This window comes from Phascolarctos cinereus, unplaced genomic scaffold (genome assembly GCF_003287225.1).
Source record: "Phascolarctos cinereus isolate Bilbo 61053 unplaced genomic scaffold, phaCin_HiC Scaffold_1;HRSCAF=81, whole genome shotgun sequence".
Lineage (NCBI taxonomy): Eukaryota > Metazoa > Chordata > Mammalia > Diprotodontia > Phascolarctidae > Phascolarctos > Phascolarctos cinereus.
In genome coordinates, this window is record NW_027555514.1 from 18970678 (window position 1) to 18983883 (window position 13206).

At 44.9% G+C, this 13206-nt stretch overlaps 1 protein-coding gene across 3 annotated transcripts in view; it reads left to right on the plus strand.

The window, feature by feature from the left end:
- Positions 1-13206, plus strand: part of CREB5 (cAMP responsive element binding protein 5) — a 509250-nt gene that overhangs the window by 83405 nt on the left and 412639 nt on the right. For 2 of the 3 annotated variants that reach the window (XM_020993294.2, XM_020993292.2), the window contains exon 3: positions 2962-3055. In XM_020993294.2, coding sequence (XP_020848953.1) covers positions 2962-3055 — 94 coding nt within the window. Of the gene's footprint in view, positions 1-943; positions 1022-2961; positions 3056-13206 lie in introns of those variants that run through there. The other variant, XM_020993293.1, reaches the window with a different exon arrangement.

Below are 13206 nucleotides of genomic sequence, written 5' to 3' on the forward strand. Positions count from 1 at the left end.
TGTGACCAGTGGCATGCCCATTTTACAGATGAGGAAACGGAGGTCTAGAGAGGGTAAGGGAGGTGTAAGGGAGGCATAACTGATACACAGGCGATTCCAGGTGTCTCACCCATTCTGCCATGTCATGATGCCTCAGAATACAGACTCTAATTCAAGTCCTAACCATTGACTAGCTGCATGACTCACCTTGGTGAGGAGTATCTCTTTCTAGGGCTATGTTTTCTTACTTGTAAAAATGAGATAATCTAATTCCCTTCCAGTCCTGAATCCCATGATTCTAGACTTTACGTTACAAAGTTGATGAGGACACTTCATTGTCCACCTGAAGCTTTTGGAGGAGGACAGTGATGTGGGCAGGCCTGGGCTCTCGTACTGGCCCGGGAGGGGTCCTGCTGGATTCTGGATGCAAGAATTTCCCTATCAGTTTAAAACTGAACAGGGAGGTTTGTTGTATTTACTTTGTTATGATGACTTTTCCTTTCCTGCCCTAAATAAATGTGTTTTCTGAGGGCTCTTTATTCCCCCTTTTTGTCAAACTTGGTATAGAAACTTTCCCTATGTGTGGCCTCCCCCTTACAATGTGTGCTCCTTGAATGCAGGGCCTGTCTCTTACTTTTCTCTTTGAATCCCCATCACATATATGTGTTTTACATACAATAAGCACTTAATAAACACTTTTTTCTTTCACTCACTCATCCATCCCTCCCTCCCTCTGGTTTCCTGGGCCTAGCCTTTTTCTTGACGGGTGGTCTTCATTTTAGAGACATCCTCATCTCCTGCCTGGTACCCTTTCCCTTCTCTAGAAGCCCTCATATCTAGAATATTCCTTGCCAGAAACTTCCAGCTTCCTTTATAATTGGCACTTACCTACTTGTGACATCAGAGGTGTAAACCAATCAGAGGTCCCCAAGGGAGGCCCCTCCCCTCTCTGTCAAATGCCGGACGCCTCTCTCACATCATTATAACTTGGTCCTGCTGCGTAGGATAGCCCATTGGAAGAGAGGGGGTGAGCCAGCCTAAGGTGGGTGCCCCTTCTGAATTGTGCAGCCCCTTCTTCTGCTGGGATTGCAGATAATTCAGTTTAACAGTCCAACAAACCTCTAATTAACTGCTCACAGTGTGCCAGGCACTAGGCACTGGGGATGCAGAGACAAATGTAAAAAAGTCTCACTGAGTTTGAGTAACACAGCACAAAAAGACAGAACGAAACAAAAAAACATGTAAAGAGACTCATGGGATCGCTTTGGGCAATTTGCATTTGTCCTGGTCCCAATCTCTAGGAAAGCTGAGGCACGTTCCAAATGACAGTTGGAGCCCTCACACATGTGTCCTGAGCCCTCCACAGAGCCTGGCTGCACCCTGTTCTCTGTGTTTGATTGGTATCCGGACCTGTATGCTTGCCCCTTCTTCTTGGGACTTTCTCTCTTATCACCCATACCCATGTTCAATGAAGCACCTTCCTTTGCCTGTGGCCTGGTGTTCCTGTGATAAAGAGAAGCTTTTAGCATCTCTGGAGAGTTCACGTCTTTCAAGACAATGATTTCAGTTCCCCAAAGTGGACCCAGCAGATTGGGATCGTGCATTCTGGGCTGGATTGGCGCTTGTTCAAATGTTTCCAACTTGATCTCTTCATGTTGTATTCTCTAAGCCCGGGGCAGGGCAGGGTCCACCTTTGGTCTCTCGGATCTTGAATCCCTATGAAGATGTGTTGTTTGCTGATGGCCACAGGGCTGGCCCTGGGAAGGACTCATCTATTAGAACAGAAGGTCCTCGATATAGAACTGGGGGACCTCAGAGGCCATCTTGTGCGATCCCCTTATTTACAGCTGAGGAATCTGAAGCCCAGAGAGGGGAGTGACTTAATCAGTTTCACCTAGGGAGCGGTAGGGCTGGAGTTTGAAGCCATCTCCAGTGTATTCAAATCCACTGCTTGTCTCCCACAGTCTGGTTCCCCTCCTACCTTTCCAGCTTGATTTCATATTATTCCCCTTTCTGTAGGCTCCACCCCAGTCACACTGGTCAGGTGGCTGTTCTAGGAGTATGTGAATGACCATCTTCCCCTTTTGGGAAGGCCGAGCCCCTTCATGCCTAGAAGGCTCTCCTTCATCTTTGCCTCATGGAACCCCTTCCTGACCTCAAAGGGCAGCTCATGGGCCACCTTCCACAGGGAGATCTTCCCCTAAATCCCTACGAGAATGTACACTCCTTGAAGACAGGGACTGTTTCATTTTTGTCATTTTATCCCCAACATCCAACATGGCACCTTGGCATACAGTAAACCTTAGAATGCTTTTTCAATACCAGTGTTCACATCTTCCCCGCCCCTCCCCCCCAGCAGAATCTCAATTCCTTGAAGGCAAAGATTGCTGTATTATTTTTTTTTGTACCCCATTGTGAGTCCAACGTACAGGGCACATAGTAGGTGCTTTTAAAAATGCCTGTTCAATTGAGTAGAATTAGATTCTCCTGGCCATCTCAGCTGATTTAGATAATGCTTTTTTCATTTTGGTGTTTTTGAAAAAAATGTTATTGATGTAGTTTGCTTTTGTATCACCGACATTTCCCAACACATCCTTCCCTCATTCTTCCCAGAGAGGGACAAAGCTTATTTGAAAAAGCCCAGAGCCCCAGGTTGGAGCGCCCTGGGAGTAGGAGAACACATACCCTCCAGGTGATGCTGCCTTGCCACCAGGCTGTCTCCTCAGCCAGTGGAGGGCCTGCATTTTTGACTCCTCCACTCGGGTGGCAGACAGAAGAGCCTGGCAGCGTCCTCCATCCCATACACAAAGCTCACACTTTCTCACTTCTCCAAAGCGGTTTTTGGGTCCCCTGGCATGTCTCAATTGCTAGATGATCATTTCCCCACTCTCCCCCCTCCAGCTGGTGCCAAATGAGCATTGGGAAACACACTGAACAGATCTCCTTTTCTTTCTTTCTTTTTTCTTTGTATTTGTCTGACAGCGCTTCCCGACCGAGGATCATCTGATGATTCATAGACACAAGCATGAAATGACTTTGAAGTTTCCCTCAATAAAAACAGACAGTTTGTTATCAGGTAAGATGCCTCCAGCGGGGGAGGACTTTTCTGCCCTGAGCAGTACAAACCCTGCCAAGCAAATCCTGTGCCCCAAGAATTGAGATCGCTGCCATCATGCAGCAGTACAAAGGCCAGCAGCTGACTTTGGATTCCCACCTTTCTGGGAATGTAGAACATTGATAAGGAGAGCTTGGTTTATATAACAGTTTGCCTCCGACACTGAGAGGTTAAGGAACTTGCCCTAGGTCACACAGCCAGTGTGGGTCCAAGATGGGACCTGTCCCACTTCTTTCTGACTTAGAGGCCTGCTCACTGCCCCCCCACCCCCACCCCAGCCTTTGGGAGGCAGCCCGCTAAGACTAGAAGGTGTAGATCTGTACTGGTAGAGGGAGTTACCTCACTGAGAAGTCACAGGTTAGGTCCTATGTTAAAGTGCTTTCCCTTTATCTGTCCATGTACAATGCTTTACACCCACGATTTCATTGCATCTTCTTAACAACCCTGTAAAGAAAGTGATTACTCCCATTTTACAGATGGGAAAAGTGAGGCTAAAAGCACGTAAGTGAATTGACCAGGGTTACATATCTAGTAAACGTCTGCGGTGGGTGTCAAAGCTGACTCCTTTTATTTATAACACTATCATCACACACTATGTCCTTCAGACTTCTTAATAGGATCAGTGGAGCAGCTAAGGGGGTGCAGTGGATAAAGTGCCTAGCCTGTGGTTAGGGAGACCTAAGTTCAAATCTGGCCTTGGACGCATATTAGCTATGCGATCCTGGGCAAATCACTTCACCCTGTTTGCCTCAGTTTCTTCATCTGCAAAATGAGCCAGTGTCAGCGTCAAGAAAACCTCAAATGGGGTCACGAAGAGTTAGACACAGCTAATTGTCTGTCACACCATATATATGTAATCAGTCACTAGGGTATGTGTTTAAGCACTTACTGTATACCTAGTAATGCATCATGTGCTATGGGAAATGCTAAGAAGTAGCTTCTCTTAAGGAGCTAATAGTCTAGCTACAAAGACATCATATTCATAGGAAAACCTACCTGAGACTTCCAGATAATATGCAATACATGCAAAGTGAACTCAGCAGATAGACAACATAAATACTATAAGAGTTCTTAATCCTGTTGGTGTCATGGTTCCCTTGAGTAGTCTAGTGAAACATATGGACCTCTTCTCAGAATAATCTTTGTAAATACTTAAAATACTTAGGATTACAAAGGGAACCAATTATATTGAAATATACATGTCTATTTTTCATCTTCCTTTAATCTATCTTTATTCTATCTACCTGCCTATCTGCCATTTGCTTATCTATCTGTCCATCCATCCATCCATCCATGCATCCATGCATCCACCCACCCATCTACCTACCTACCTACCTACCTACCTACCTACCTACCTATCTACCTATCTACCTATCCATCTTTCTACTCCACCCAGATTTAGAGGAAGGAGAGTTCTCTATGGACTGACACTGAAGTCAGAGAGGACCGTAGAGGCAGTCAGTTGTTGTAGATAGAATGTAGGAAGATCTAGGTTCAAATTCTACCTCTGACATTTCCTAGCTGGATGACCTGGGACAGGTCACTTAATCTCTCCAGAGTTTCTTTATCTTTAAAATAAGGAAGAGGGATTGGCGTAGACTAAGTGATCTCAAAGGTCCCTTCCAGCTCTGAGTCTGTGCTCCCAGGATCCCTCTCTTCCTAATCATTAGGTGTCTGCAAAGGTAGATTGTCAAGGAAGGGAGAGAGCTCCCTGTCACTTGGCTCCAGCAAAAGCTGGGTGGCCACTTGGTGGTGATATTGCCTGGGGATTCCTATTCTGAAATGGGTTGGCCTAGCTAGCCTCTGAGTGCCTTTCTGACCCTGTGGGGCTCAGATTCTCCAAATTTGGTAGGATTTGCTTGGGCAGAAAGTGAGGACCAGAAACAGGTTTGGGATAGACTCACAGATCTAGGGCTGGAAGGTCATTTAACCCAGCTTCCTCATTTTGCATATGAGGAAACAGACCCAGGGAGGGAAAATTGACTTGCCAAGGTCACACAGCTAGTAAGTGACAGAGATGGGATTGGAACCCAGGTCCATTAACCCCAAATCATGCTCTTTACCCCACAGTCTTCAACTGAGCTGAAAGAGAGGTAGCCAAGGAGGGCAAGCCTGGTGAGGTAGCCTGGAGCTTGATCCAGGGGGGTCTCGAATGCCAGACTTGGGCCTAATCTGTAGACAGTGGGTGAGTAACTTGCTCGGGGTCACACAGCTAGAGTCTGAGGCAGAGTTTGAACTCAGGTCCTTATCACTCTAGCTCCTGCCATTATGTATCTACCAGGCCACTTAGCAGCTTCCAAAGTCACTTTATTGTCATTATTACTTTTTATTTACAAGACAATAGATGAATAAATCACAGAATTATGAGAGTTGAAGGTATCTCAGTGACTATTTAGTCCAAGACAATCAGATTCCTGTAAAGGAGGACATCATGTGTGTGAACAGACTGCCATAGATTACAATAAGGAATGCTTTTTAGCCCAGTGCCTGGCACATAGTAGGTGCTTTATAAATGCTTGTTGACTTGATGTATGCAAGAAGAGCATGTTATCCAAGAAATGAATGATGGGGGGGGAAGATATTCCTTGCTACCTCTCCATAGGATAATACTATCGTATTATCATTATGGAATAATACTGAGCAGGGATTTTTGACCTGGGGTCTGTGAGCTTGGTTTGGGGAGCGGTTTTGGTAACATTTTGATAACTGTGTTTCAATAGGATTGGTTTCCTTGGCCATCCCATGTGCTTTATTTTATTCATTCAAGAACATTCTTCTGAGGAAGGCTCCAGAGGTTTCACCAGAGCAGCTGCCCACAATGACCATGGATTAGGTACCATGGTAATGCTCAGAGAGCTGACTTTAAAATAGGAGAGGTTAAATTATAAAAATAAAATAAAATGAGAAGGGTTAAGTTATAAAAAAAAATAAAATAATAAAATAAAATAAAATAGGAAGGGACTGGAACTGCAATGTAATCGGCCTAGGGAGCTCTCAGGTGAAGAAACTCCCTCCGCCAATACAGGTAGGCATCTTCTCTGCCAATTGGAGGGCTAGTGGAGAGAGGCTAAGTAGGTGGCTAGGGTCACACTGCCAATATGTTCCAGGGGAGTGACTTGAACCCAAGGCTTCCTGGCACTGTCACCGTTCTCTGTCCAGTATGCTATCCTCTGGAATTTAAAGTACAGATATTTATTTACATAAATTTACATTCAAATTTTTCATTACTTATGCCTAAAACAAGAGTGTAGGAGATACTGGTTTTTTGTTTTTTCTTTTTCTTTTTGGTGAGGCAATTGGGGTTAAGTGACTTGCCCAGGGTCACACAGCTAGTAAGTGTCAAGTGTCTAAGCCCAGATTTGAACTCAGCTCCAAGGCTGGAGCTCTATCTATTGAGCCACCCCACTGTTCCCAGGAAATGCTGTTAACACTAGCCTCGGATGCTGGGGAGTGATCACAGCAGCTGCATTTACATACCTTGTCTCCCTCGAGCCTCAGAGTAACCCTGTGACATAAGTGTTATCAGTATTGCACTCTCTTTTATGCTTGTCTCATGATTATCCCCATTCGTGGGAAGGATTTACAGATGGATTGCCTGAAAGCAAGTCTCTTGTGCTTGGCCATGTAGCAAGTATGAGAGGCAGGATTTGAACTCAGCTCTCCCTAGCCTCCATTCACTATTTACTAGGCTACTCCATTGGAAGTTCCTTCCTAATCAAGTTGCTAGGACTGTGACCAGCAAGGTTTTCCCTCAAAGGAGCAGTTTAACAGGAGCGGCTGAGGAGGCGTGAAGAGTGTGCCTAAGCCCTTTTCACTTGATCTTCAACAGCTCTATTTTCATTTGTTACTTTTTCACAGATCTTCACCTGCTCTTAGCAAATCTTCAGAAGCTTGGGGCTGGCTAGAGCTGCTCCTAACTGGATGTACCCAGAGGAGATTTGTACAGAAGGGGGAGGGACTCCTCAAAATTGGGAGAAGGAGGTGGGCATGAGACACAAAGGGGAGAGTGGAAAATGGGGCTAAATAAGATGCTTGTCTTTTTTGGGGGGTGGAGCATTTCAAAATATTCTTATATGTTTTATATTAATATTGCTGGGTATCTATTTGTTGACACCTCCAAGGAAATGCTGCTCTGGGAACATTTAATATTGTACCTACAGGCCATGTTGCTGTATCTATTTTTCTAATGAGTTATTAGCAGGAGACACTTTGAGCAGTTTGCCATACTCCAGGTAGATAGGTGTATAATGTGGTAGTAGTAATGTCAAGTGATTTTTCAGCCATGTCTGACTCTTCACGACTCCATTTGGGGTTTTCTTGGCAAAGATACTGGACTGGTTTGCCATTTCCTTCTCCAGCTCATTTTACAGATGAGGAAACTGAGGCAAACAGGGTGAAGTGACTTGGTCAAGGTCCCACGGCAAGTAAGTGTCTGAGGGCAGATTTGAACTTGGGAAGATGAGTTTTTCTGACTCCAGGCCCAGTGCTCTGTGCACTATGGCGCCACCTAGCGGTCTAAACACCCACAAACAAGCTACAGGCAGGCTATATTGGAGCTGCCCAAGGGGTCGGAGAATTTCTTCTGGAAACTCCCTGCATGTAGGTTAGCTACTCATCCGTAACTTCTAGAGTCAGAGAATGGACTGGAACACTGGGCTTCCCGGCTCCCAGGCCAACTCTTATGAAAACTCATATCAAAATAATCCCTACAGTCATTTTCCTATAGCAGATGCTGAGATGGGCCAGAAATTGCCTGTTTTCAGAGCATTTTCTTTTTTTCTTTTTTCTTTTTTTTTCAGAGCATTTTCTTTTTTTTCTTTTTACTTTTTTTTTTCCAGAGCATTTTCAAGGTGTCCTGTGAGAGGCAGTCTGTATCATGAGCACATGATTCATAGGAAGGAGAGCCCAGTTAGTACAAGCTCTTTCAATATCAATAGGCAGTGTGGTATAGCAGGCAGAATGATGGATTTGCCCTTCAGAAGACCTGGGTTCAAATCCTACCTCAGACAATTACCAGCTGCATGACTTTAAGCAAGTCATGGAAACTTTTCTGGGCCTCAGTTTCCTCGTATGTCAAATGGAGAAAGTTTGACTCAATGGCCCATAAAGTCTCTTCCAGTTCTCAATCTATGTTCTTCAGACACCATGACCTGTGTGATCTTGGGGAGTCCCAACCTCTCTAGGCCTCAGTTTCCTCATCTGTAAAATGGAAGGGGTTGAACCACAAGATAATCTTGATGTATCCTTCTAGTTCTCAAATTATATAATTGTGTGAGCTGATAGACTCAAGAGCCTGTCTTCTGTACTGCCTAGGGCTCCTTCCTTGGTCCTAGCTTAGCTACAACCCCCTACAACCCCTTACAACCCACTTATAGCCCCTCCTTGTAACTCCTCCTCACAGTGTGTGATATGCCAGCCTCCTTTCTCCTCTCCAGCTGGCTGCTGGCATGTGAGGGCTTGTAAGTGGACTATTGGAATTGATGGGGACCCCAGAGGGCATCTTGTCCAATCCCTTCCTTTTACTGAGGAGGAAACTGAGACCCAGATTATAAATCTGAAGTTAGAAGGGTCCTCAGAGGCCAATTTTATAGACAAGGAAACAGGTGCTAACCAGGTATCACTGAGGAGGAGGATTTGAAGTGAGGTTCCCTTACTTTAGCACCAGTACTTTTTTTTTTACTGTATCATTCTTGCCAAATGACTTGTCCAAGGTCAGACATCTCATCACTGGGAGAGCTGGGCCTTGAACCCAGGCTTCCTGACTCTCAAGTTTAATGCTCCGAGATCCACTAGCCCAGGCTGCTTCCAAGCAGTCAGGTGTTCGAGAGCTCAGGTATATTGGAAAGCAGGCTGACCTTTGGTGATCAGGTTTCTTTCCTGCCCCAGCTCTGAACCCTCCAGGGTGAAAAATAGCCTGTTGCTGCCTCACTAGCCAGCAGGTGACCTGAGTATTTTTAGTCCTTGCTAAAATTTCCATCTGTCTGATTCTGACCTGGACTGGCTTGAATTTGAGGTGGCTGCTTGTCCAGAAAGACTCTGTCCTCCAAGAACACAGCTGCAGCAATGTCTGGTGGGTCCTTGTATTCTTCTCCCACCTCATGGCAGACTTTGGTCTTCGTAAAGACAGCCTGGGCTGATGGTCATGGCTGCTCGGCCCCACCTGACTCCTGGCAGGACATAGAGTACAATTCAGGCAAGAAGACACAGGGGGTCATAGTGGAGAGATGGCTCAGCTTGGTGTCCATAAGGTCTAATTCTGCCTCTAACACTTCTGAGAAGTGTGATCATGGGCAAATCATTTAACCCCTCTGATCAGTAGTTCCCACATCTGTAAAATGGGGGTAATAATATTTACAGTACAGGGTTATCTTGAAGCAGAAATGAGGCAATGTATGCAAAATGCGAAGTCAACTTTAAAGTGCTCTATTAATGTGTAATCATCATGATTTCCTCTCATTGTCTTGTTACCCACAAAATCCCATGAACGAAAGAGTAGATGTTGACATTATTTGTCAGAGATTAACACTGAGCCTTGGGCTATCTCTAGGCAAGGGGCTATATAGGGGTACTGTGGTACATCTCTCACCTCAAGGAGGGTGCATTCTACTGGAGAGATGTAACAGGGTACTCACAAGCAGTTGCAAACATGGAATCAATCAACAAACATTCATTAAGTGCCTACTGAGTGCCAGGCACTGTTCTAGGGTACAAGGGCAAAAATACAATCACCCTTGACCTGAAAGTGCTTAAAGCTTTTGGGGGAATCAAACAAATTCAGACCCAGCCGATGTCTGGTAGGTGACTTCACTTCTCGTGGTTGGGCTGTGTGTGTGTGTGTGTGTGTGTGTGTGTGTGTGTGTCCCAGTTCCTCATCTGTATAATGGGGCATTTGGACTAGATGATCTCTGAGGTCACTTGAAGCATTAAATCTATGAATTGAAGTAACTATAACATCTGTGATGAGTAGAAGGCTGGAACTGGAGTTGGGATGATCTGAGTTCAAATTTGACCTCAGATGTATACTAGCTATATGATCTGGGCAAATCATTTATTTGTCTCTCAGCCTCAGTCTCCTCATCTGTAAAAAGGGAATTATAAGAGCACCTACCTCATAGAATTGTTGTAAGAATCAAATGAGATGCCATACAGAAACACTTTGCAAACCTTTAAACCACTAGCTACTATTATAGACAAAGGGATATTGGGTATGTGGGGACACTAATGTCTTGGGGAATCTGAGACAGCTTCTTGGAAGAGATATCACTTGAATTTAATCTTAAAGGGGACGATGGATTTTAAGAGACAGATGTGAGGAAGGAGGGCAGCCCAGGCTTGAGGGCCAGCTTGTACTATCATAGGGAGAGGCTGAGAATGGATTGTTGTGATTAGCAGCAAGCAGGGGTTCTGGGCTGGACCATGGAATGTGTCAGAGTGAGTCGTGTATTTATTCAGCCTGGAAAGAGAGGCTGGAGTCAGACTTTGCAAGGTTTTCAATGTCAAATAGAGCCAAATGGGAGCCACAGAATGTTCTTGAGTAAGGGAGTGACATGGTCAGACCTGCGCTGTAAGTATATCGATTTGGCAACTGGGTGGAAGATTTATTGGAGAAAGGAGAGGTGTGACCCGGAGAACCCTCTTGGGAGGCTATTCCAATAGTCCACGATGGAGGTACCTGATAGCACCTGAACCAAGGAGGCTGTGGTGGAAATAGACTGATGGGGAGAGATGCAAAGGATGTTGAGGAGATAGAACTGCCAGGATTTGGCATCTGATTGGACATGGAAATAGGGAAGTGACCAGGACAGACCTCTTACTTCCTGGCCTTCATTTTGTCTCCATGGACTGTATGGAAGAAAGCCAGGAAGGTCTCTCCAGTGTCAAAGAGACTTTGGGTCTCTACAAGGTAAATGGTAATCAGTGGGTCAGTGGAGACTCTGAGCAGATTGGACCTGACTAGGCTATCGAGTCTTGCCAGGCCTCTCACCATAAGACACTTTGTCTGTTCTTAGCTGTCATCTGAACCTTGGAATGACCAGATAGAGCAACTAAAATGCCTTCAACATCACTGGGACCCAGCTTGGGAACAGACTAACCATTCAGACTGTCCTTACCAAAAATCTTTTTGATCTCCAGGGTTGGGGGTGTGGAAGGGGGGGAGCAGGAAACTTGTCATACCTTAAACTTAACTTCCACTCCCCATCTCTGTGCCTCTGCTCTTGTCTATGACACTTTCTCATCACTTCCATCTCTTAGTTACTTTGGTACTCTTCAAGACACAGGTTAAACCCCATATTCTGTGGGAGGCTCTTCCTCTTTTCCTCAACTACTAAAGGCTTCCTCTGTCAGCTTGCCTTTGCTCTGCTCTGTGTGTATCTTGTATCCACTTAGTTAGAACGTAAGCTCCTAGAGGGTGGGGATGGTCTTTTAACCTTCCTTTGTATCCCTAGTGCTTAGCATAGTGAGGGCACATAATAGGTACTCCATAAATGCTTGATTGACACACTGACCTTTTGGTAGCTAGCAGAGAGCAGATCTCTCCCACCCTTGAACTTTGGCTAAGATGCTCAGTACAGTTGCAAAGATTTGACGGTCTGACATCCAGAAGAGGGATTCCCTTCATTCTCTCTGGGCCTGGAGGGACAAAGCAGGAGCAATGGTGGAGGAGGGGGACATTGCAGAAAGGTAGATTTAGGCTTTGTGTAAAAGGGAGAAAACCTCCTTAATAGAGTTGTCCAAAAATGGAATGGGCTGCTTGGAAGATAGTGAGTTCTCCCTCACTGGATATATCCAAGCAAAGACTGGATGACCACTTGTGCAATATGGCAGAGAGGGAATTCTCATCTAGTTTAGACTCAATGTCCTCTAAGGTCCTTTCTAGCGATGATATCCTTTGTGACTGTGACAGTTTCCATGATTCATATTGATTTCAGGACTCATGATGGTCATCTGCTAATTAACATTGCATCTTCTGAAAACCACAGTGACAATAACGTGGACCATTAGGACTGCAAGGCTTCAATGCATCTGTGCCTTCATTGATGTCAATCAAGTTGTCCTTTCATCAGGGCAGATTGCAGTACCTTCATGTTTTCTCAACCTGGATTACACTTTTCCTGGTTTCCTCTAAACCTTCCATGTGTGCAATGCCAAACGTGCTTTCCTCTAGGGCTTTTTACATTTCAGGAGGGTACCAGGACTACCTTGGGCTGCCCAAGACCACCATGTCCCTCCTGTTCACACTTCTCATGGCATTTGGTCTCAATGTCTACTTTGCCCCGTCTCCCTTCCCTTGACGTTATATTTTTCTCTGCATTTGCTTCTGTTGTAAGTTCCAAGAGAGCAGGATCCATGTCAAATCCATCATTTTCTCCTCAGATCTGTCTCGCACACAGTAGGTATTTAATATTTGTTGAATGAATGAATGAGAGATGAATAGCTGCCTGGGGATAGTCAGAGGCAGAGAGAAAGGTCTTTGTTACTCAAATGCGGCTCCAAACACTTCCAAGTGAATTTGTTCAGTTGTCTCAGTCATGACCGACCCTTCATGTCCCTGTTTGGAGTTTCCTTGGCAGAGATACAGGAGTGCTTTGCCATTTCCTTCTCCAGCTCATTTTACATATGAGGAAACTGAGGGAAAAACAGAGTTAAGTGACTTGTCTAGGGTCACATAATTAGTAAATATCTGAGGCTGGATTTGAACTCATGAAGATAAGTCTTCCTGATTCTAGGCCAAGTGCACCATCTACTGCACCATCCACCTGCCCTACAAATGAAGGCAGGAAATCTACAGAGTTCTGAGAGTTTCCGTGTTGTTGATAATAATGATTAGCATGTAATGCTATAAATTTTGCAAAGTGCAAAAGTAGGTGCTATTATTATCCTCATTTTACAGTTGAAGAAACTGAGGCATAGAGAGGTTAAATAATTTGTCCAGGGTCACACAGTCAGTCAGTGAATGGGGCAGGACTTTTAGTCTTCCTGAGTAGTCCTCCAGCATTCAGGCTTTGCTGATTTTGAACTTAACTTGGCTAAGTTAATTTTGGACAGGTTAAAAAGAGAGTGAAATTTGACCAAATGGGACTCTAACAAGAAGAGTTATGTGACCATCTCTC